At 43.3% G+C, this 21,964-nt stretch overlaps 1 protein-coding gene across 1 annotated transcript in view; it reads right to left on the bottom strand.

Annotated features, from left to right (window-relative positions):
• Window positions 1–1,212: 1,212 nt before the first annotated feature.
• Window positions 1,213–21,964, bottom strand: part of GNL2 (G protein nucleolar 2) — a 29,211-nt gene continuing 8,459 nt past the window's right edge. The window contains exons 5-16 of the mRNA XM_054495028.1: window positions 21,696–21,880; window positions 18,253–18,319; window positions 17,165–17,323; window positions 16,610–16,723; window positions 10,805–10,933; window positions 9,973–10,077; window positions 9,042–9,200; window positions 8,720–8,833; window positions 3,236–3,684; window positions 2,665–2,747; window positions 2,065–2,156; window positions 1,213–1,400 (exon numbers count right to left, since the gene is read on the bottom strand). Coding sequence (XP_054351003.1) covers window positions 1,248–1,400; window positions 2,065–2,156; window positions 2,665–2,747; window positions 3,236–3,684; window positions 8,720–8,833; window positions 9,042–9,200; window positions 9,973–10,077; window positions 10,805–10,933; window positions 16,610–16,723; window positions 17,165–17,323; window positions 18,253–18,319; window positions 21,696–21,880 — 1,809 coding nt within the window. The 3' untranslated portion in view covers window positions 1,213–1,247. The remainder of the gene's footprint in view (window positions 1,401–2,064; window positions 2,157–2,664; window positions 2,748–3,235; window positions 3,685–8,719; window positions 8,834–9,041; window positions 9,201–9,972; window positions 10,078–10,804; window positions 10,934–16,609; window positions 16,724–17,164; window positions 17,324–18,252; window positions 18,320–21,695; window positions 21,881–21,964) is intronic.

Below are 21,964 nucleotides of genomic sequence, written 5' to 3'. Positions count from 1 at the left end.
GTTTCAGACTGCCTACGTTAGGAAACAATGGCAGAGTCAAACCCATGGCTTTGGAAAGTAAATGTTTGCCAGAAAGGAATACTAGTCACAGTGGCCTTTGTGAGTTGTCTGCAACTCAGCTCTTCCCCCAGCACAGATCTGTTCCCCTTATCCTGCAGAAAATCAAGCCCTGACTCTGCACTCCCCTAAGTAGTGATGTTAATTAACAACTGAAGAGGTAACCAAATCTCACATGCAGGTCTAATGGCTAATGATTGGAGTACGGCTGCTAGACAACTGCATTTTAGTATTTCTCTTCCACTCTCCTGGTTTTGTAGACCCAGAAGTTTGAATGAGTGACATAAATCTTTAGTTCGGGGCAAGCCAGGGTGGGCTAGGGTGGTAAGCTGGAGGACTTCATCCTCCAGTCAGGCTGCACAAGTAACATTACCTGAAAGGCACTAACATGCTCACGTTCCCCAGAAAGAGGTGTGAGAAGGGACTCTCCTTAGCAGAGCTTCCACCTGCCATCCGTCTTGGGTTCAGTGAGCTTCAAGGCTCACAATGGAAGCACTGTCATTTCCGCATGTTCTCCATGCTGTGTTTCCCATGCTGAACACACCATACACATTCTCATCTGGAATCTAAGGAGCAGCTTTTTCCCTGATCCAGTATCCTGAGGAATTTTAAGGCTCCACTCAAATGACCTGCCTGTGTTGTCATTTCCATGGGAAAGAACTCTTTCCACGAGATCTGCTAGTTCCAGGCCTCTAAAACAGGAATGTATGTGCCATAAGTGGGTCCACTTCACAGACTCAATGAGGCAGAAATTACTGTAGTTTTCTCCTATTTCTTCCGTGCCCAACCTTCTCCTTGTATTTCAAAGCCCAGGCCATGTACACTAACGTCCTTGAAATTTGCAGTTCTGTATGCTTCTATTCCAAATCATTCATTACCAATAAAAAAGAAATACCACCCTTTCCATTTTATAGACCTCATCCCCTATTTCTGTCAGAGATTTATATGACAGGGTGACTGCGGAACCTCTTAGTTCATCCACAGTCTACCTGAAGTGCTAGACTTTCAGACTCTTTATCACTGAAATCCTTAAGGTTGAGGAGGCTTTATTTCCCTAGCACTGGTGAAGGGCTTCAACTGTCAAACTTCAGAACAAATGCATTATGGCCTTAGAAATGCCAACGGGGCAGGAAGAAAACACAATTTCTAACTGCATGTTTTTGTATAATTTAATAAAAACCTTTTAAACATTACTGCTTTTGTCGGAATTTTTTGCGTTTGTGTTTCTGTCCCTCTGCGTCATTGGTCGTCTTTTTGTTCCTGTTCCTATTTTTCACGTTGTGTGTTTCATAGTAGCGCACACCAACTTTTTTCGGCCGTTGCTGTCGTACTGCTCGCCTCCGCTGTAAAAAATGGCAAGAAAAGATGAAGAAAAAAACAACAAAACCCTGAAAGTCATTCACAAAACAGGAGTCTCTGCTTCTCATCTCTGTGTTCTACTTCCCATGCTGCTTCCACAGCTACTGGAAGCAGTGCTAATGAGGGAGGGCTCCCCCGTAGACCTAAGGTTACTCTTCCATTGTGACTTATGAAACTCCAAGTTACAAATTCACATGTAATCCAACCCTTATCCAGTGCAAGAATCTGTTCTACATCACTCCTGACAAGTCCCCTGCAGCAAGGCTGAGTGCTGCTAACCACTCCCCTCCCCAGAGGGCCCACTCTAGCTCTGAACAGCTCAGCTCCAAAGCTGTCCTTCACAGAGGTCAGTGATCTGCCCAAAGCAGATCTGCTCATTGGGTCATTTCCCTTGGGACTAGAAACTGACTCCTCTAGAGGATAGTCCACTCATGTGGAGATGTTGATTAGAAACTCCTAAAACATATGACATGGACTCAAGGACCTGCATCTAGTGGGCCAGCCCCGACTCTATTTATCTGACCTCAACTAGGTCAACGAGGACTGGGGTTCTTGGGATTCAGCTCTGGACCATTTGTTTCAGTGGGTCTTGACAACTGGAGTTCTAGTTACTCTACCTGGGCCATACTTAAGACCTATGACACTTACTTCTTTTGATGTAAGCACCCTGGGAGCTTTATTTGAATGTTCCTGTTCCTCTTCCCTTTGTGCCTTCCGCTTCTTTCCCTTTTTGGAAGGTGCTGGATAAAAACAATAAACAAACAGGAATTTTCTATTGAAAATTTGTCTATAAACCCAACGGTGGGAACAAGCTTGATGTATCAGGAGGAGGACACCCAATGCGGACAGAGCGAGTGAGCAGAGTGGTGAGTAAAGCAGGCCAAGAGGAGGCCGCCAGGTAAGGATGCCCCGAGCCATGCTCTCAATGTGAAAGCTGATGGTCAAATGGAGGAATGGATAAATGCAGGAAACACATCCCCCTCTTTGTCTGTGGACCCACCCTTGGATTCTAGGTTAATAATGAACCCTTTCTAGGAAGTTTCCGGAAGTGCCAATTTAATCCTAAAAAATATGCAGAATGAAAAGCAGATAATTCAATTTGCGTAACAGTATGTACATTTAAAGTAATCTGCCAGATATGACAAACATTTATGTGGATGACTGAGATAATTTGGAGGCTGAACTTAGGTTTCTCAAAACTCTAAATATGCAAATTACATCTAAATGATTGAAATAATTTAACTTCACCTCTGTCATCTACATCTTCTTCCAGTGTTTTTCTTTGTTCTTCAGGTTTTGCAAATATCTTTTCACTCAGTCCCTTGGATATTCTGAAACAGAAAAGCAAAGTAACATTCCTCTTCTCACTCGCCCGAATCACATGCTGACCTGGAGACCTGCGACAAACTCAGACTAAAGAAACCCCACTCCTATCCAAGTAGTTATCACCAGTGGAAGAAGTCAACATCCAACATGTTTGTACCTCCCTGGGTGTTTCTAAAGCTTCTCATACTGCAGGCAGCTGAATTTTACAAAATTTACAGTTCACTTTTTTAAAATGGCAATAACAGCCAAGTGTGGTGGTGCACACCTGTAGTCACAGCTACTTAAGAGGCTGAGATGAGAGCACTGCTTGAACCCAGGAGAGTGAGGCCAGTCTAGGCAACATAGCGAGACCCCGTCTCAAAAAACAAACAAAAAACCCAACCGAACAAACAAATGGCAATAACCCCATGTAAAAATATGGCTCCAGTACTCATGGCAAATTTTTGGGAAAGGAATGAACAATCTGCAATTTGTGAGAAGATGAAAATATTACCTGACTGCTGAAAACTTTTTGGCTTTGGCTTTGTCTAGAAACTTCTGATATTTGGCAATCTTCTCATCCAGTGCTTTAATAACGGCTTTGGTGTTGTTTCCCACATGTTCCTCCTCAGGCTCCGAGGAAAACTCTTCCGCATCATCTCTTTGTTGCTCCTGTTCCTCCTCTTCATCAGAAAAGCTCTCAAGCTCTTCCTCAAGATCTGACACCTCCACAGGAACCAGGTCATCCCCAGAAAACTGAGGCACCACGTTGATTTTACCAAAGTTCTGCCGAACTCGTGTGAGAATCTGCTGCATCTCTGTGTTAGCATCACAGTGCCTGTTCTCTTCTGTTTCTTCCTTAATGACGGATTCTGACCCTTCACCTGCAGTTTCTGTGACTTCCTCCCCTGGATTGTTCTGGGCTGCTTCTGGGACAACTTCCAAAGATGAGGAGGGTGGAAGCTATTAAGGGGTGGAAATGGGGGAGATAAATAGAATCAGAAAATGAAAAATGGAATTTCTGAACTCATACCTTGCTCTTAAACAGTCCTCTTCTCAGGACTAAGGGAAGGTATTGAAAACACCCAAATTTGAGTCATTTCATTAATCTATTTTTAAGCCAATGTATATTAAGCCCAGAGACCAGTACTAGGATCAAAGGAATACATGTGTAGTTCCATAGGATGAACCAACTAAGACTATTTAAACCATTAAAACCAACCAATGATTTATCATAGACAAGCAACGCTCCCTAGACCTTCTGTAGGGGGCTGCTGTTATAAGCACATGCAAAATCAGCACACACAACTACATAAAAATGAAGGCCAGGCTGGATGTTACAGATTAGAACAGTACTGACAGAGGTATTTGAGGAGGTCCTCTGATTTAAATGTGTCCCCCAAAATTCATATGTTGGAAACTGGTATGGTTTGGCTGTGTCCAAATCTCATCTTGATTTGTAGCTCCCATAATCCGCATGTGTTGTGGGAAGGACTGGGTGGGAGGTAACTGAATTATGGGGGCGGGTCTTTCCCATGCCGCTTCTGTGATGAATTAAGTCCCACGAGAGCTGATGGTTTTATAAAGGGCAGTTTCCCTGCACACACACTCTTGCCTGATGCCATGTAAGACATGCCTTTGTTCCTCCTTCACCTTCTGCCATGATTGTGAAACCTCCCCAGCCATGTGGAACTGTGAGTCCATTAAACCTCTTTTTCTTTATAAACTAACCAGTCTCATGTATTTCTTCATAGCAGTATGAAAATGGACTGATACAGAAACTTAATCCCCAATGCAGCAAGTGTTGGGAGGTGAGGCCTAATAAGAGGTAATTAGATCATGAGGGCTCCATCCCCATGAATGGACTAATGTGATCTCGGGGATGGGTTCGTTATTTTAAGAGTGAGTCTGCTGGCCGGATGTGGTGGCTCACGCCTGTAATGCCAGCACTTTGGGAGGCCAAGGTGGGCGGATCACAAGGTCAGGAGTTCAAGACCAGTTTGGCCAACATGGTGAAACCCCATCTCTACTAAAAATACAAAAATTAGCTGGGCATGGTGGCATATGCCTGTAGTCCCAGCTACTTAGGAGGCTGAGAATCACTTGAACCCAGGAGGCAGAGATTGCAGTGAGCCGAGATCGTGCCACTGCACTCCAGCCTGGGCAACAGAGCAAGACTCCGTCTCAAAAAAAAAAAAAAAAAAAAGAGTGAGTTTGTTATAAAAGCAAGTTTGACCCTCTCTTGCTTGCTCTTGTCCTCCCACTTTCCACCATGGGATGACCCTTGTCAGGTGCTGGTGCCTTGATACTGGACTTCCCAGCCTCCAGAACCATGAGCCAAAACAATTTCTGTTCATTATAATTACCCAGTCTGTAGTATTCTGTTACAGCATCACAAAACAGACTAAGATAGGAGGCATCTTGAAGCAAGAGTATAAGGTAAGGAGGGGGAATTCTGTGAGTGAAGAGAGTTCATTAGAGCACTAAGTCTGGGGACCCTGAAATGACTGGCCTGTTTTAGGTAACTGCAAAGATAAGTATGTGCCAAGCTTTCTACTGGTGTTTCACATGTATAATATCATTTTATCCTTGCAACAAAAACTCAGAGAACTTAAAAGTGATGTTCTAAAGTCAACAGTGGCCAGGCAAATCACTAAATAAGTATAGAACTATAAAATTCAGGAAACCACACACAAAATTTATACATACATTTTTCTAGGAAGGGCAATTTTTAGCTTTCAGTTTCTGAAGGGGTTTCTGCCCTCAACCAAAAAAGAAAAACAGAATCACAGAGTAAGGCATATGATAGTGAAACTGCCTCCAAAGGGTTGACAAGAAGTACCTGCCAAGTTCTGGACAGAAATACAATTATAATTAAGCACTAATTAGGGGGCACTTTGGCCCATATCCTTGTTGCTAAAAGTCCCTGAGCACTAGGTACTGACCATTTGCATCCCCACTGTCCCTACAGATAGGATTTCTGACATTTGGGTCATAAGACTATGTAAGAATTGATGTGCACCCCCATTGTTCCTATAGGCAAGATCTCTCACATTAGAATCATAAGGTTTTTGTTTAAGGATTGCTTAAAATGTTTTTTCAGATACCTAATTCCAGCAACCAGTTTGAAGATCCCCAGAGAAACGGGATCTGCATGAGAACACAGCTTCTTCATCTCCCTGTCCCATGACTTCACCCTGCACTCTTCACCCAACCAATGACCCTCACTCCAGCCCACTCCAAAACCCTTAAAACCCTAACCCCAAACTTCCCGTGGAGATGATTTCAGGATTCCTCCCATCTCCTCCTTTGGTGACCCTCCAATTAAACCTCTTTCTCTGCTGCAACCTGGTGGTGTCTCAGCATATTGACTTGCTGTGTGCATTGGGCAACAAATCTATTATGGTTACAATAGTTAAGAATTATCTGAACTACTTATTTACACTTACTGACTACATACAGAGGAAGGGCTGAAGACAATGCCAGTGTTTCCACACAGGGTCCCAAGAGAGCAATGATACGGACATCCAGAATGACCCTAGAATCCAGCTAACTCAAAACCCTCCAGTGGCTTCCCACCATGACACCCTCTCCTGGCCCACGACATTCCAGCCACAGTGACCTCCTTTCAGCATCAGGACACACAGAGCACACTCCTGCCCCAGCTGCTCTGAATGTGCTGTTCCCCTTGCCTGGAATATTCTCCCTAGATACTAGCATGGCTCCTGTCTCATATTAAGGGCTCTGCTGAAGTGCCACTGCCTCAGAGGCCTTCCCTGACCACCCCACACAAAGTACTCCTCGTCTCCCCCAAACCCCTTAGCCTGGTTTAGTTTTCCTCACAGCATGCCAGACTTCCTGACAGTATATATTTATCTGCTTACTGTCTCCCTGTGATATAAATATCACACTTCCTGGCACAGAGCTCCTAAGACCCTTGAAATTTCCCAAGCGATGGGTATCTTCTGTTATTGGTTACAAGCCCCTTTCCACCACACCTGAGTTTATGCTAACGTGGTGACTCATGGTAGACCCCTAGATAGCTTCAGGATGGGGGATGCGCTGGTCACCAGAAAGACAAAGCACTTGACCACATGATTGGTGCTTTCAGCCACTCAGAGGAGAGAAAGGAGACCGGAAATTGAGCCTATCACCAACTGCCACAGGTTTAATCAGTCATGTCTATGTAATGAAACCTCCATAAAAACCCCTACATGATGGGGTTTGGAAAGCTTTGGGTTGCTGAACACATCAATGTGCGGGGAGGGCATGGAAGCTCTGTGCCTCTTCCCCATGCCTTACCCTGTGCACCTCTTCCATTGGCTGTGACTGAGTTTCATCCTTTATCATAAACCGTTAATTGTAAACACAGCACTTTCCTGGGTTCTGGGAGTCCTGGCAAATTACCAAACCCCAGAACCCCTGAATTTGTAGTTAGCCGGGCATAAGTGTGGACAGCCTGCAGCTGCCATCTGAAGCAGGAGACCTAGTCCTTAACTTGTGGGGTCTGTGCTAACTCCGGGAGTTAGTGTCACAACTGAATTAAATTGTTGGGACACTCAGCTGGTATCTGAGAACTGCAGAACTGATATGGAAAAAAAATATGTATTTGGTGTCAGAAGAAACCACATACTCCCCTGCTGGAATATATGTGCAGGAGAGCAGCAGCTTGTCAATTTCTCACCACAGCACCACCAGTACCCAGAAGAGTCTGTGGCCAATAGGGGACACTCAATATGGGATTGCTGAGTGAATGTATCAGTGAATTAATGAATGAATGATGCAATACACATGAAGAGGGAGAGAAATTTTTGTTTGATTGTTTGATGGTTTGGGCAGGGAGAAGGGAGAATGTCAATTAACATCAGTTTCAGGCTAACTTTCAAATGCTGCAGAATACATTCAACTGAAAATACCTAGCTGCAACTGCAACTTGGAATGGGGTCAGGTGAGAGGAAACCAGAACTGTACGGACCCAACGACACTAGCAAGCATAGATGCAAAATTTGAAGCCACCATTTCAAGAGACTTGGCTGGGTTCTGAAAAAGGTCCTAGAACCAGAAAGGCAAAACGTTAATGTTGAGCCTTGTGGCGGTCCACTGCCAGGGTGAGGGAAATGGGGATAGTAGAAGAGCTTCTGGCCCCAGCCTTCAGTCTTCTTTCTCCGACTATCAGTAGTACCACTCTCCTTTCCCACTGGATCACAGGTTTTTTGAGGGCCAGGCCTGTTTTTCGTTCCTATATTCCCTGTGCCTGGCACATAGTCGATGCTAATAAATGTTTGTTAAACAAATGTTATCTTAGCAATGATTCTGTTTCTTAAGCATAAGAAAAGATACAGGTACCAGAAGATCACTTATATTTAAAGAGCCCTCTTTTTCCAAGGCCCTAAAGGCTAGTATCTAAGCTTGGTCTTCTCTCATATGTCTACTTATTAGTCTCCAAATGCACCCCCTAGCAAGGCCATGGCACTGGCACTCTAGAATGAGAGAGGGTGGAGTGATCGCCAGGGGCCAGCAGTGGCTCCCAACAGTGCTTCACCCTCAAAAAAAAGTTTATTTTTTTGAGATGGAGTCTCCCTCTGTTGCCCAGGCTAGAGTGCAGTGGCACGATCTCGGCTCACTGCAACTTCTGTCTCCTGGGTTCAAGCAATTCTTCTGCCTCAGCCTCCCGAGTAACTGGGACTACAGGAGCGCACCATCATGCTAGGTTAATTTTTGTATTTTTAGTAGAGACGGGGTTTCACCATATTGGTCAGGCTGGTCTTGAACTCCTGACCTTGTGATCCACCTACCTCGGCCTCCCAAAGTGCTGGGATTACAGGTGTGAGCCACTCATGCCCGGCCCCAAAAATATTTTTATATGTTTAAAAAAATAATAAAATGAGAGACACCGCAGCTGAATGAAAACATGCTCTATGAAGAGAGGCAATCACAAGCTACACCAAATCTAGGTCAGGACCCATGCTCCCCAGAGATGGGCCCACCCTGCTCTTACCTGGGGGGCCACAAGTGGCTCTGCATTGGGTGGCTTGACAAAGAAAGGAATCCGGCCCCTCTGCCAGTCATTGAGGACCATCTTACCCACAGTCTGCAAGTCGGGCTCTCCACCCTGAAAGGTCACGAAGAGATTCCCAATTAAATTCAAAGGATCAAAACCACCTACCACTTTGGGGGTATTTCAGTTGTCCCAGGGGTTCATCATCACTTAAGTGACAAGTTTCACACTGCTCATACATGCATACCAAAAAAAGGCCCACATCATATACATACATGCCTGCGACAAGTATCAGTGTAAATTCTCACAAACGCCGGCTCACCTTCAGTAACTTCCCAGTCCGGAAAGCAAGTTTCTCAAGAAAGTCCTCAGCATTCTCCCAAGAATCAATCTTGTATGTTTTGCTGATATATTCTGGCTTTGCTCGTTCAAGTACAGCACCAATGTGGTCTTCAGGACTCTTAATTTTTTCTACTTGAACCTAAATGTTAATAGGAAATCTCCCACTTACAAACTTTCTTGTGGAAGCAGTGAAGTTCCCAGCGTCCTTTGCAGCACTATTTGAAAATAGACTTCAACATCACAAAGCTAGTAGAGATTGGCAAGAGCCTGTCTCTGAGGTGGCTAGACATGGTCGGCTGCAAGGAGCACTGCTGAAAGCTGACCATAGCCATGGAGCCCAGAACTCAGCTTTAATCCCCACTCACCACAAACTAACTGTGTGGCTGCCACAGTTTAAACTTGGAATGCTTCATGTTACTCACTTGCAGAAATAGTTAAAAGCTTGCCCATCCCAGGACACAAAAATAATGGAATAGTTTAAGAAAGGAGAGGAGGAATGTGCACAGGATGTATAGCCAGAAGCATGGTCAAGGTTAAGTGGAACCATTTACAGTTTTTCAGTCGTATTCAAAAACAAGTGAGGAAATGACTGGGTTCCAAAATGACTCAACCCATAAACCCACGAAGACGAATTATAGCTAAGCATAAACAGGCCCTGCTTCCCTTTGGATCCTGTGTGTAAACTACAAACTCTTTTGTGGGATGATATTGACCAGATATGCCCATGGTTCCACTAATTCCTCAAACAGCTTATGCTGAGAGGCTGCCTGTTCAGCATCATGTTCCTAAAGTTTGGTCAGACAGGCTGACCCCAAACTGCCTTCTTAATAAGTAAAAAGGAAAGGTATCCAGGGTTCCCTACAGAACACTCCCCCGCAAACACAAACAGCCTATCAGGACCAAATACTCACAACTCCTTTTAGCACAATGTCTGTCTCGGAGTCCTCAGAGGGGTAAACCACACCTGGACAGTCAATCAGGAATATCCGACGCATCAAAGTAATATACTGCCAGACCTGAAGTCAGAAAAAAGTCAGAGATGTCCTGTATCAAACACTAAGAGTCTAATTTCACAAACCCCTGATGCTCATGTATGAAGCTGGAAAGGAGGAAGGGTGAGTCAAAGGAAAGCAACACGCTAAGTAATTAAGCTACTAACTCTCTCATCTGTGCCGTGCACAAGATACTTCCACTAAGTGTAAACTATAGTTTCTATCAGCTAAGAGTCTAAAAACAACACAGAGCCAGGAGTTCCATCTAGTATTGTGCAATTATACCCAATGAACCTTTCCTGAGTTTTAGAAGTACTCCTGAGAGCTTAGTACTGCTTGACCTCATTGCCTTTAAGCAAAACCATGCTGTTCCCCACTATGTGTTCTAGGATATGACCCCCAACTTTCAGAACCTACCTTAAGGTTGAGGCTTCTTAACCCAGGCATCAAATATTCTTGGGTTAGTTTTGTTTATCAAAATAAAAGGCTGGAGTGACAATTTAAAACAGATCTAAATATGAATCACATTAACTAACACACGCCAAAGCCACACGGTGGCATATAAAGTACTCTCAGTCTTATCAAAGTGGGCAGAAACAACTCTGATACGCTCCAAACTATTATATGGTGAGCTAAACTCCTAATGGTGGTCTGAATTCAAGAGAAGCAGAGAGAAATCAACAAATCCTAAACAATCACCCTCTATGAAAAGAAAATATGCATAAGTAAGGTCACCCTGCGCCCAACGTACCTTTGTTTCACCAGCAATGGGAGCCACGTTGCAAACTTTCTTAGAACGCAATGTATTTATCACAGAGCTCTTGCCAACATTTGGATAGCCAATGAACCCAACACTGATCTGTTTCTTGTCAGTGTGCAACTGTTCAAAGAGAGAATACACAGCACATACATGCAGTCATATATATCCCTTTGGACAAGTAGGTTGTATTACTTTGTTAATATCAAGAATACAGTGCGAAACTGTTGATACAACCTGATCTGAAGCCTAGATACACACCACCTACATAATCTGAGTGAGCTGGATACGTATGCTTATTAATAAATCAGAGGTGAGTCATTTCCTCAGTCATGCAAGTGAAATTATCCTTGTATGTGTTAAGGTTAAAAGTATATAGGTCAAGAAACAAAAGAAGGCTCGGCACAGTGGCTCACGCCTGTAATCCCAGCACTTTGGGAGGCCAAGGAGGGCGGATCACCTGAGGTCAGGGGTTCGACCAGCCTGGCTAACATGATGAAACCCTGTCTCTACTAAAAATACAAAAATTAGCCAGGCATGGTGGCACATGTCTGTAATCCCAGCTACTTGGGAGGCTGAGGCAGGAGAATCGCTTGAACCTGGGAGGCTGAAGTTGCAAGGAGCCAAGATCATGCACTGCACTATAGCCTGGGTGACAGAGACTCCAGTCTCAAAAAAAAAAAAAAAAAAAAAAAGAAAGAAACAGAAGAAAAACAGCTTGTTAGTCACTGATTTAGAACAATGCCATCTACTGATAAAATATCTTCGGGAAAAAGAATATGAACAGATTTATCAACTGGACAATCCCACAACTCACCCCTCCTTTTCTTTGCATAATATATCTGCATTTCCACTGCCAAAAATAAATAACAAAAGAAAAAAAAGCAACCTTGAAAGTTACGACTACCGGGTGAGAGTCTCAAGAAGGCAGAGCTTGCTATCAAGAAGAGGGCCTACAAATGAATGGAGGCTTCTGATTAAAGATGGTGGACTGAACATACATGCTAACCCCGTTCCCTCACCAACTCCACTAGAATGACAGCAGTGGACATTAACACTTTTAAACCAACAGAACCAAACATACTGAACCAGAGAATAAGATGGAGATGAGACAACAAAAACTAAAGTGATGTTAAACAAAATACTAGATGCTTAAAAGTAGTATCAAACTTGGCCCATTACAAAATATAAAAGCTAAGTGGTTGTAAAGATAGAAAAACTAAAGATCCAGCAATAATAATGACAATGAATCACAGAGATTCACTGGGAATTGGTGGTAGATCCCTCTTAAGATAGGGCTGAAAACAAGGACCGGCAGATAGCCAAAGCAGCCACACTTCTCCATCCCCTCCCTCATTCAGGGTGGGCACACAACTTCTCTACTCTCAAAGAAATCCAGGGCCTATGAAAGTGGCTTTTGGATTTTTTGAAATGTCACATGTTTGAAAGTATCTGTAATCTTCAGACTTGAAAGGGATCCTGGATTTAGAGATAATAACAGTATTCCCAGAATGATTAATTGAAAATCTAAGTATTAAATAGTGAGATGCCCAGTCTACTATTCCCACTGAGTTCCCAGAACTCTAGCAGCCAGGATTCTATACCCCTAGAGCTAGAGATTGAAAGATTCTCTTCTGGGGAAACTCACAAGCCCAAGAAAAAAGACCTACAGACACTGGTATCTACAGGATGTCCTCCCAACAAAAAATTTGGGTCCCAGTCAGGCACAGTGGCTCATGCCTGTAATCCCAGAACTTTGGGAGGCTGAGGTGGGCAGATCACTTGAGGTCAGGAGTTTGAGACCAGCCTGGCCAACATGGCGAAACCCCGAGTCTACTCAAAATACAAAAATTAACCAGGTCTGGTGGTGCTTGCCTGTAGTCCCAGCTACTTGGGAGGCTGAAGCAGGAGAATTGCTTGAATCCAGGAGGCGGAGATTGCAGTGAGCCGAAATCAGGCCACTCCACTCCAACCTGGGCAATAGATCAAGACTCCGTCTCAAAAAAAAAAAAAAAAAAAAATTAAATTAAATTAGAGTCCCTATTTAATCAACCTACAATGAAGTCTATCAGTCAACAAGGCCACTCCATGGAGAAAAAAAAGAACCTATCAGCTTTTTAATGCCTTACTTTTTTTTTTTTTTTGAAACAGGGTCTTCCCCTGTCAACCAGGCTGAAGTACAGTGACACAATCACAGCTCTCTGTGGCCTCTGTCTCCTGGGCTCAAGCAATCCTCCTGCCTCAGCCCCCTGGGTAGCTGGAACCATAAGTGTGCACCACTATGCCTTGCTAATTTTTTTCTATTTTTTGTAGAGATGGAGTTTTGCCATATTGCCCAGGCTGGTCTAGAATTCCTGAGCTCAAGCGATCTGCCTGTCTCATCCTCCCAAAGCGGTGGGATTACAGGCATGAGCCACTCTACCTGACCTAATGCCTTACTCTTAAATATAAATAGAGAACCAAGAATAAACATTTAAGTTGACTCTACTTGGGGGTCGAGGCTGCAGTGAGCCATGATCGCACCACTGCACTTCAGCCTGGGTTGACAGAACAAGACCCTGTCTCAAAAATATTTTTAAAGTAAAACAAAAAGTTTTTAAGCGTGACTCTAGCAGAAAAGACAAAAAAAACCACAAAAATTTGGAGGTAACAGAATCAATGTAGACAGGAAAATTTCAAAACGTCATTAATGTTCTTAGAGAGGGAGAAGATACTGTGACTGAAATAAGATGTAAAAGGAGGCAGAGCAAATCAGAATTCAACAAGAGCTCTCAGAAATTAAAAATTAAAAGCAATTGGCAAAATAAATTTTGTGACTGGGCAGCTGGATGATCAAAACAAGGAAAGTGGCCGGGAGCGGTGGCTCACGTCTGTAATCCCAGCACTTTGGGAGGTCGAGGTGGGCGGATCACCTGAGGTCCGGAGTTTAAGACCGGCTTGACCAACACAGAGAAGCCCCGTCTCTACTAAAGATACAAAATTAGCCAAGTGTGGTGGCACATGCCTGTAATCCCAGCTACTCGGGAGGTTGAGGCAGGAGAATTGCTTGAACCTGGGAGGAGGAGGTTGCAGTGAGCTGAGATCGCGCTATTGCACTCTAGCCTGGGCAACAAGAGCGAAACTCTGTCTCAAAAAAAAAAAAGTACCCAGAAAATAGAGGAAAATGTCATATATGTACCAAAATTAAAAAAATATAGGCCAGGTGCGGTGGCTCATGCCTGTAATCCCAACACTTTGGGAGGCTGAGGCGGGCGGATCACGAGGTCAAGAGATCAAGACCATCCTGGCTAACATGGTGAAAGCCTGTCTCTACTAAAAATACAAAAATTAGCTGGGCGTCGTGGTGTGTGCCTGTAGTCCCAGCTACTCAGGAGGCTGAGGCAGGAGAATCGCTTAAACCCGGGAGGCGGAGGTTGCAGTGAGCCGAGATCACACCACTGCACTCCAGCCTGGCAACAGAGTGAGACACTGTCTCAAAAAAAAAAAAAAAAAAAAAGAAAGAAAATATAAATCAAGAATTAAACCAAGAGGTAAAAGCAAATTTCTGAACAAGAATACAGACAACTGAGGGAGGAAAGAAAATTTCAAAGAAATAATGTAAGACAATATCAGACTAAAGTCTCATCAAACGCCAAGCTCATTGAGCAATAAAAGGCCCACTTCAAGACACATCACTGTGAAATTTTAGAACAAGAGAAATTTTAAATTTTAGAATAAGAAAAGATCGGCTGGGTGTGGTGGCACACACCTGTAATCCCAGCACTTCAGGAGGCCAAAACGAGGCAGGAGGATCGCTCGGGCCTAGGAGTTTGAGGTTACAGTGAGCTATGGTTGCGTCACCGCACTCCAGCCTGGGTGACAAAGCAAGACCCTGTCTCAAAATAAGAAATCACAGCCACACAAAGTATGAGGGGTCAGAATGGCCTCAGATTCCTCAGAAGTCAGAAGACAGTGCAGTGGTAACTTCAGTATTCTGAGGAAAAATGGCATAAAGGGTAGAATAAAGATGTTAATAAAGACATTTTCAGAATGCAAGGCGTATCTCAAAAAAATGTTTTTTCCAAGTATTCCTTCTCAGGAAACTTTTGGAAAATATGTCCCATAAAAGAAAGGAGTAAACCAGAAAAGAAGAAAAGAGGTCCTATAAATAAGAGGTCCCATACAGGAAAACAGCCATGGGAATTCTCTGGATGACAGTGAAAGGAAATCCCAGAAAGACGACGCTGCAGCAGCCTGGAGAGTGGCCAGCCCTGCGGAGGACGGAGTGCTGGCCACCGAAGGAAACTACCTGTGCTGCCTGGAAGCTCTGACAGTTCCCACTGTATCAGAGAATTTGGTAGTATGATAGTGACAGATACAAATAGAACACAGCAAAGTAACACTAGCGAAAATAAAAGCTTCGATCAGAAAGGAATTATACTCATAGCACACACCATGTGGATCAGCTGTGACTAATATTTTACAGTCATGACAATGTAAAGACTGAATGGCCAAGGCTACTCTTCCCAGCCTGTGAGAGTGGCCACCCTGCAGGCTGCAACCCTTTATGAGAAATAAAGCTCTCCTTTCCAAATTAAAACAACACCAACCAACCAACACTGAATGAATAATACTGTAACCCAACCAACATTGGCATCTAACAATACAGGGGGAATTACATACGGAGAGAGGATGGCTATAAGATAGCAAATTCTCATTTTCCATAGTAAGAAATTAACAAGCATCTTAAACTGGGGGTGAGGGGTGGGCACAGACCAAGAAAATAAAATCATAAGCATGTACTAAAAATATGGAGGAAAGTAACAGAACTAATGGCTATTGGAAGCATTTGCTTCTGTAAAGCGGGGAAGGGTGGGACAGCAGACATGTGTCTTTTGTTAGAAGCCATGTAGAATTAACTAAATATACAAATTCAAAATGACAGGTACAGAGCATGAAGCTTTAAGAATATTTGATAGGGTAGTCTGGTTCTAGGGCTTCCCTCAGGAGCTGACGTCTGACCAGGGATCTGAAGCTTGAATTTTGGCAGGGCCCTCTCCAACCAGAGGGGATAGAAGCTGCATGGGCTTCATGGGCAGAGGAGGCACAGCAGGCCTGGAAAGCCCAGCAGAGCATGGAACGCCAGGTGCCAGGGCTGTGGCAGAAATGGAAGCAACACTGGTCACGGATGGGGGCAAAGGCTGAGCAAGAAAACACTTCAGAATCTCTTATAATCCTGATGCTCTGTGAGTTTTTACATCTTCTTTTTCTTCTTTTTTTGAGAAGTCTCGCTCTGTCGCCCAGGCTGGGGTGCAGTGGCGCAATCTCGGCTCACTGCAAGCTCCGCCTCCCAGGTTCAAGCGATTCTCCTGCCTCAGCCTCCCGAGTAGCTGGGACTACAGGCGCGTGCCACCATGCCTGGCCAATTTTTGTATTTTTAGTAGAGACGGGGTTTCACCATATTGGCCAGGCTGGTCTCACGATCACAGACCTTGTGATGTGCCTGCCTCGGCCTCCCAAAGTGCTGGGATTATAGGCGTGAGCCACTGTGCCCGGCCACATCTTCCTTTTTTTTAGAGGCAGGGTTTTGCTCTGTTACCCAGGCTGGAGTGCAGTGGTGCCATCATAGCTCACTGTAGCCTTGATCTCCTGGGCTCCAGCAATCCTCCTGCCTCAGCGTCCTGAGTAGCTAGGACTACAGACCTGCGCAACCACATCCGGCTAAGAAGTTGGTAACTTTCTGCTATGCCATGGCAAGACAGATTCTTACACCAACTCACAGCTACACAACTCCAGGAGAAACAGATCAGGGCTCAATACCTTTCCAAACTGCCGCAGAAGCTGAATGAATGCTCCCTTGCCAAATGGGTTAGTAAGGCTTGCATGGAAAGCAAGTGTTGGATAATCCTGGGAGAGGACAGCAACCCACCGTTTCTAGAAGGAGAGATGAAAACATTTTGGTAAACTGCAGTTCATTTATTTACATTATGTGGAAGAATCAGAGCTTGAATTACAGTACTGTTTCAAATATACTGTTGTCTAAGGAAAATGTTAGCTAGAATTCTTTGAAATGTTTTTTCCAAGTATAATGGTTAATGCTTTGTTCTTCTGTCTTATAAATACAAAACAATATTCCAAAAAATGTCTTCATTGTTACTAAATGCAATTAACGGAGCATAATGTGAAGCAGGCAGTGGCCTCAGCAGCCGTCTCCTGGTGCCTCCACCCACCATCAATGAGCACACTTTCGTGTTCCCAACAAGAGCACTCCCATTACTACAATCTCAGCAGGACAACACTTTAGCCTAAAAGCCCTACAACTGACTTATTAACACATGTCTTAATAGTCTATTCTGGTTTAGTAGTTGTACTTACTGTTGCCCAGGTTGGAACAAGGTCACATTTGTTAAGTACAAAAATGAGGTGTTTCCAAGGTTTTTCCTTCTTCAGGTAAGTTTCAATGTGAAGGGAACGAGTACCCATTGGATCTCTAGCATCAAGAACTTGAACTACAACATCTGATGAATCTATCACCTGAAAATTCAGAGAGGCAAAAATGGTTTGCTACAGTACAAATAAAAGAGGGATGACATTTAAGGGAGTCTGGGAAAAATAAAATAATAATATTTAGAGAAAACTTCAAAACAGTCTCTGAGCAGAGTTGGTTGTAGCTAATCTCAAGGCCCAGTGATCAGAATTCAAAAGGTTTTTCATCCTGTGGCTTTTGAAACCTCTTGAATTTAAAACAGGAAAACTAGCTTAGATGAAACTCAACTTATTTCCTAACTACTATGGATTATTGAACTAAATCATTTACTTCTTAGACTCCTTTAAGTTTGTAATATTATCTTCAAGTTTGTAATATTATAGGTTTTGTGTATTTCACAAAAAACTACAAAGTTTAGCTTGCCTTCACGGTACTAGTTTCCTATCACGTTACTATTTAATTACGTGATTATACTTGAAAATTTTTCTTCTGAAGGTTATTATTAGTGCATGGACATAAACCTCTGACAGTTAAAGATCACTGGATCAGAAATCAAGATATACAAAGCCTCCTTCACTAACAAGCTAGTCGAGCTAGGCACAGCATTAAACGTTTCTAGACACGAGTCCTCATTGATAAAAGGAGGGGGTGGACTAAATAACTTAAAATGTTGCACGTGACTTTAACTAGGCATGATAAATTTGGCAGGAAATCTTAAAAAATACTGACAGGTAATAAATATATGAGTATATAATAAAAGATAGCTGTTACTCTTATACGAGTACTTTAAAAAATGCAGTTACCTAGATCAATGGTAGTACGTCTTCCGAGTTTCTTTGTAGGAGGAAGAGGATGGAACAGGCAGTGGTGCCTGTACTCTGGGCAACAGAGCTTCAATATATCAAAATTAGTTTTCTTCTACAAAATCATGAAAACCCAAGGAACCACTCAATGGGAGAGAATTTAGGAGTCCTACCTTGTAGAGCTCACCCCATATTCTTTTGGACTGTCCCTTTTTATAGATCTCTTCTTGAGCTTCATTTCTAAATAAGAAAGCACCCCAAATGAGCAACTGAAGCACCATCAAGACTTAAAGGATGCTTTAGGGTAAAGTCAATGTACCAAAAGAAACAGTATCAAACCCAGTTGGAGATGGACCAGAAACAAACTGAATTTAAAAAGTGTGCCCAAATGTCTGTCAACAAATAAATGGATAAACACAATGTGGCACATATATACACAAGATAGCATTCAACTTTAAAAAAGAAGGAAATTCCAGCTGGCTCAGTGGCTCACACCTGTAATTCAAGCACTTTGGGAGGCCAAGGAGGGCAGACTGCTTGAGCCCAGGAGTTCGAGACCAGCCTGGGCAACATGGCAAAACCCCATCTCCACAAAAAATACAAAAATTAGCTGGGCATAGTGGTACACGCCTGTAGTCCCAGCTACTGGGGAGACGGGTGGGAGAACTCCTTGAGCCCAGGAGGTTGAGGCTGCAGTGAGCCGTGAGCAGGCTACCGCTCCAGCCTGGGTGACAGAGCAAGACCCTGTCTCAAAAAATAATTAATTAAAAAAAAAAAAAAAAAGAAGAAGAAAATTCTGACACATGCTACAACATGAACGAACCTTGAAGACATTATGCTAAGTGAAATAAGCCAGACACAAAAGGACAAATACTGTATGATTCCACTTATATTAGGCACCTAAACCAGTCAAATTCATGAGAGAGAAAGTAGAATGTTGTTACCAGGGGCTGGGGGGAGAGGGGAAACGGACCGTTAGTGTTAAATGGGTACAGGGTTTCAGTTTGGGATGATGAAAAAGTTCTGGAGATGGATAGCTGCAATGATTGTACAACAATGTAAATGAACTTAGTATCACTAAACTGTACACTTGAAAATGGTTAGAAAAGCTGGGCGCAGTGGCTCACACTTGTAATCCCAGCACTTTGGGAGGCTGAGGCGGTGGATCATAAAGCCAGGAGTTCGAGACCAGCCTGACCAACATGGTGAAACCCTGTCTCTACTAAAAATACAAAAAAATTAGCCAGACGCGGTGGCGGGCGCCTGTAATCCCAGCTACTCGGGAGGCTGAGGCTGGAGAATCGCTTGAACCCAGGAGGCAGAGATTGCAGTGAGCCGAGATCACATCAAAAGGTTAGAAGAGTACTTTTTTTTTTTTTTTTTTTTGAGACGGAGTCTCGCTCTGTCGCCCAGGCTGGAATGCAGTGGTGCAATCTCGGGTCACTGCAACCTCCACCTCCCAGGTTCAAGCAATTCCCCAGTCTCAGCCTCCCGAGTAGCTGGTACTGCAGGTGTGCACCCCTGCTTCCAGCTAATTTTTGTATTTTTAGTAGGGACTGGGTTTCACCATGTTGGTCAGGCTGGTCTCAAACTACTGACCTCAGGTGATCCACCCGCCTCAGCCTCTCAAAGTGCTGGGATTACAAGTGTGAGCCACCTCGCCTGGTCCCTCTCTAAAAAAAAGCATGACTGAATTAGGCAGTATGTCACAGAGAATTATAAAATGGAACTGGCAAAAAAAAAAAAAAATGGAATTGGCAGGACCTGAATCACAACCTATACTCCATAGCTCCCATATAAAGCAGTATTTTTCTGATAAGGTTTAGAATCTGTTTACTTACTAGTCTCTAGGACATTTACCCAAGGTAAACAAAAATAGTTTTGTCTTTACTGCATTACCTACTATAACTGTTGCGGGAGGAAAAATTCAAATCGGCAGAATACAAAGCCAACGAAAGTTCAAATAATTCTAAGAATAAATAAATGAACTCACTGCCTCTTTTTCCTTGGCCTTAAATGGCTTGACATTTTATCTCTAGGTGGCCCAATGCTTGAAGATGGGCTGACAATAGCAATGAGGTAATAACACTGACGCAGTCAAAGGACAATGCCTCTTCACTAAGACAGCAAAACCTCCACTTCATTTAAGAGACATGAGATGGACGGAGAATGAGAGCTTTCTAGCACTGCCCAAGGGAAATGAAATTAAACCTTTTCTCAAGAGCAATGTGGCAGCTGCCTATCAAAAAGCATGCATACCTTTTGATATCATGCTTTGCTCCGTAAGAATTTATCTTTGGGGAATAATTAAGGATGAAAAAGATGCGATCACACTGATGTTTCATCCTTGTGTTGTTCACCATAAGGAAAAACTATACACAGTATAAATGTCCAAAAATGAGACTGGCCATAACAAACAAAATACTACTCTGACAATAAATATTATATTATTGTTGATTATGTACTAACATAGAAATATATTCCTAATAATCACAGCTTACTGCAGCCTCAAATTCCTGGGCTCCAGTGATCCTCCCACCTCAGCCTTCTGAGTAGCTGGGACTACAGGTGAACATCACTACGCCCAGTCAATTTTTTATTTTTTGTAGAGACAAGGTCTCGCTATGTTGCCCAGGCTGGTCTCAAACTCCTGTGCTCAAGCGATCTTCCTGCCTCGGCCTCCCAAAAAACTAGTATTACAGGTGAGCCACTGCAGCCAGCCAGTGACTGATTCTCCTTTTGAGTATGGATCCCTACGAGAATATGATTAAAGTTATAGATACTTCCTCTCCTTCTCCTCCCCAAAACAAAAACAAAAAACACAAAACTCTACTGCCTTTATGTACGCTCACAAATTTTCCACATTTTCTTCAAAGAGTCAAAGAAACCTTACAGGCCATCCATGAACTCAGAGACCTCCAGTTAAGGAAGCCCCGATATTCACAGAGGCATTAACAACGCTTAATATCTGCAATGGGATCATGAGTTATGTTCTTTTTGTTGCATTTTCCAACTTAACTATATTTCCTAATTTGTCTATGACTGGTGTATTACTATTATAAATGAAAAAATGTCATTTATTTTGGGGATGAGGAGAGACCCTTGTCAATCAAGCCACCTTAGACATCTTCAGTCTAGCCCCAATTTCACCAATGTCTCCAGTCTGAGGGAAGAAGATAACTTCATATAGGAGTTAAAGCACTGAGCTTCACACAGGCAAAATAAGTTGAAAGAAAATGTTTTGTTGCAGAAGAGCAAATGATGAGATTTACATGAACTTCAAAACTGTATCTCGGCCGGGTGCGGTGGCTCACACCTGTAATCCTAGCACTTTGGGAGGCCAAGGAGTGTGCATTGCCTGCGCTCACGAGTTCAAGACTAGCCTGGGCAACACAGTGAAACCTTGTCTCTACTAAAATACAAAAAATTAGCCGGGCATGGAGGCATCCACCTGTAGTCCCAGTTACTCAAAAGGCTGAGGCAGGAGAATTGCTTGAACCTGGGAAGCGGAGGTTGCAGTGGGCCAAGATCGCACCACTGCATTCCAGCCTGGGCGACAAAGCGAGACTCCATCTTAAAAAAAAAAAAAAACAAAGAAACAAAAAAAAAACTGTACCTCACACCAGTGTCTTCAGTTACCAAATCGCGATCCTTGCCCTGGTCATAGCTCTCAGTGGACATTTCAGCATTTTCGATAAGAGACTGCATATCACTTGCAAATAAGTTTGGTCGTTTCCTCTGTGACTTAGGGCCAAATGTAGTTTCAAAACTTTCAGTATCAAGAATGTGCACCTTCAAGTTCTGAAGAGAAAGGAGAATAACAGGTAAAACTAAGAAAAGCACTGAGGAAAAGCAAAAAGCTAAACACCCACCTAGGAAAGACTT

The sequence above is a fragment of the Pongo pygmaeus genome, chromosome 1, assembly GCF_028885625.2.
Source record: "Pongo pygmaeus isolate AG05252 chromosome 1, NHGRI_mPonPyg2-v2.0_pri, whole genome shotgun sequence".
NCBI lineage: Eukaryota > Metazoa > Chordata > Mammalia > Primates > Hominidae > Pongo > Pongo pygmaeus.
This window is presented reverse-complemented; position numbering and strand designations above follow the sequence as displayed.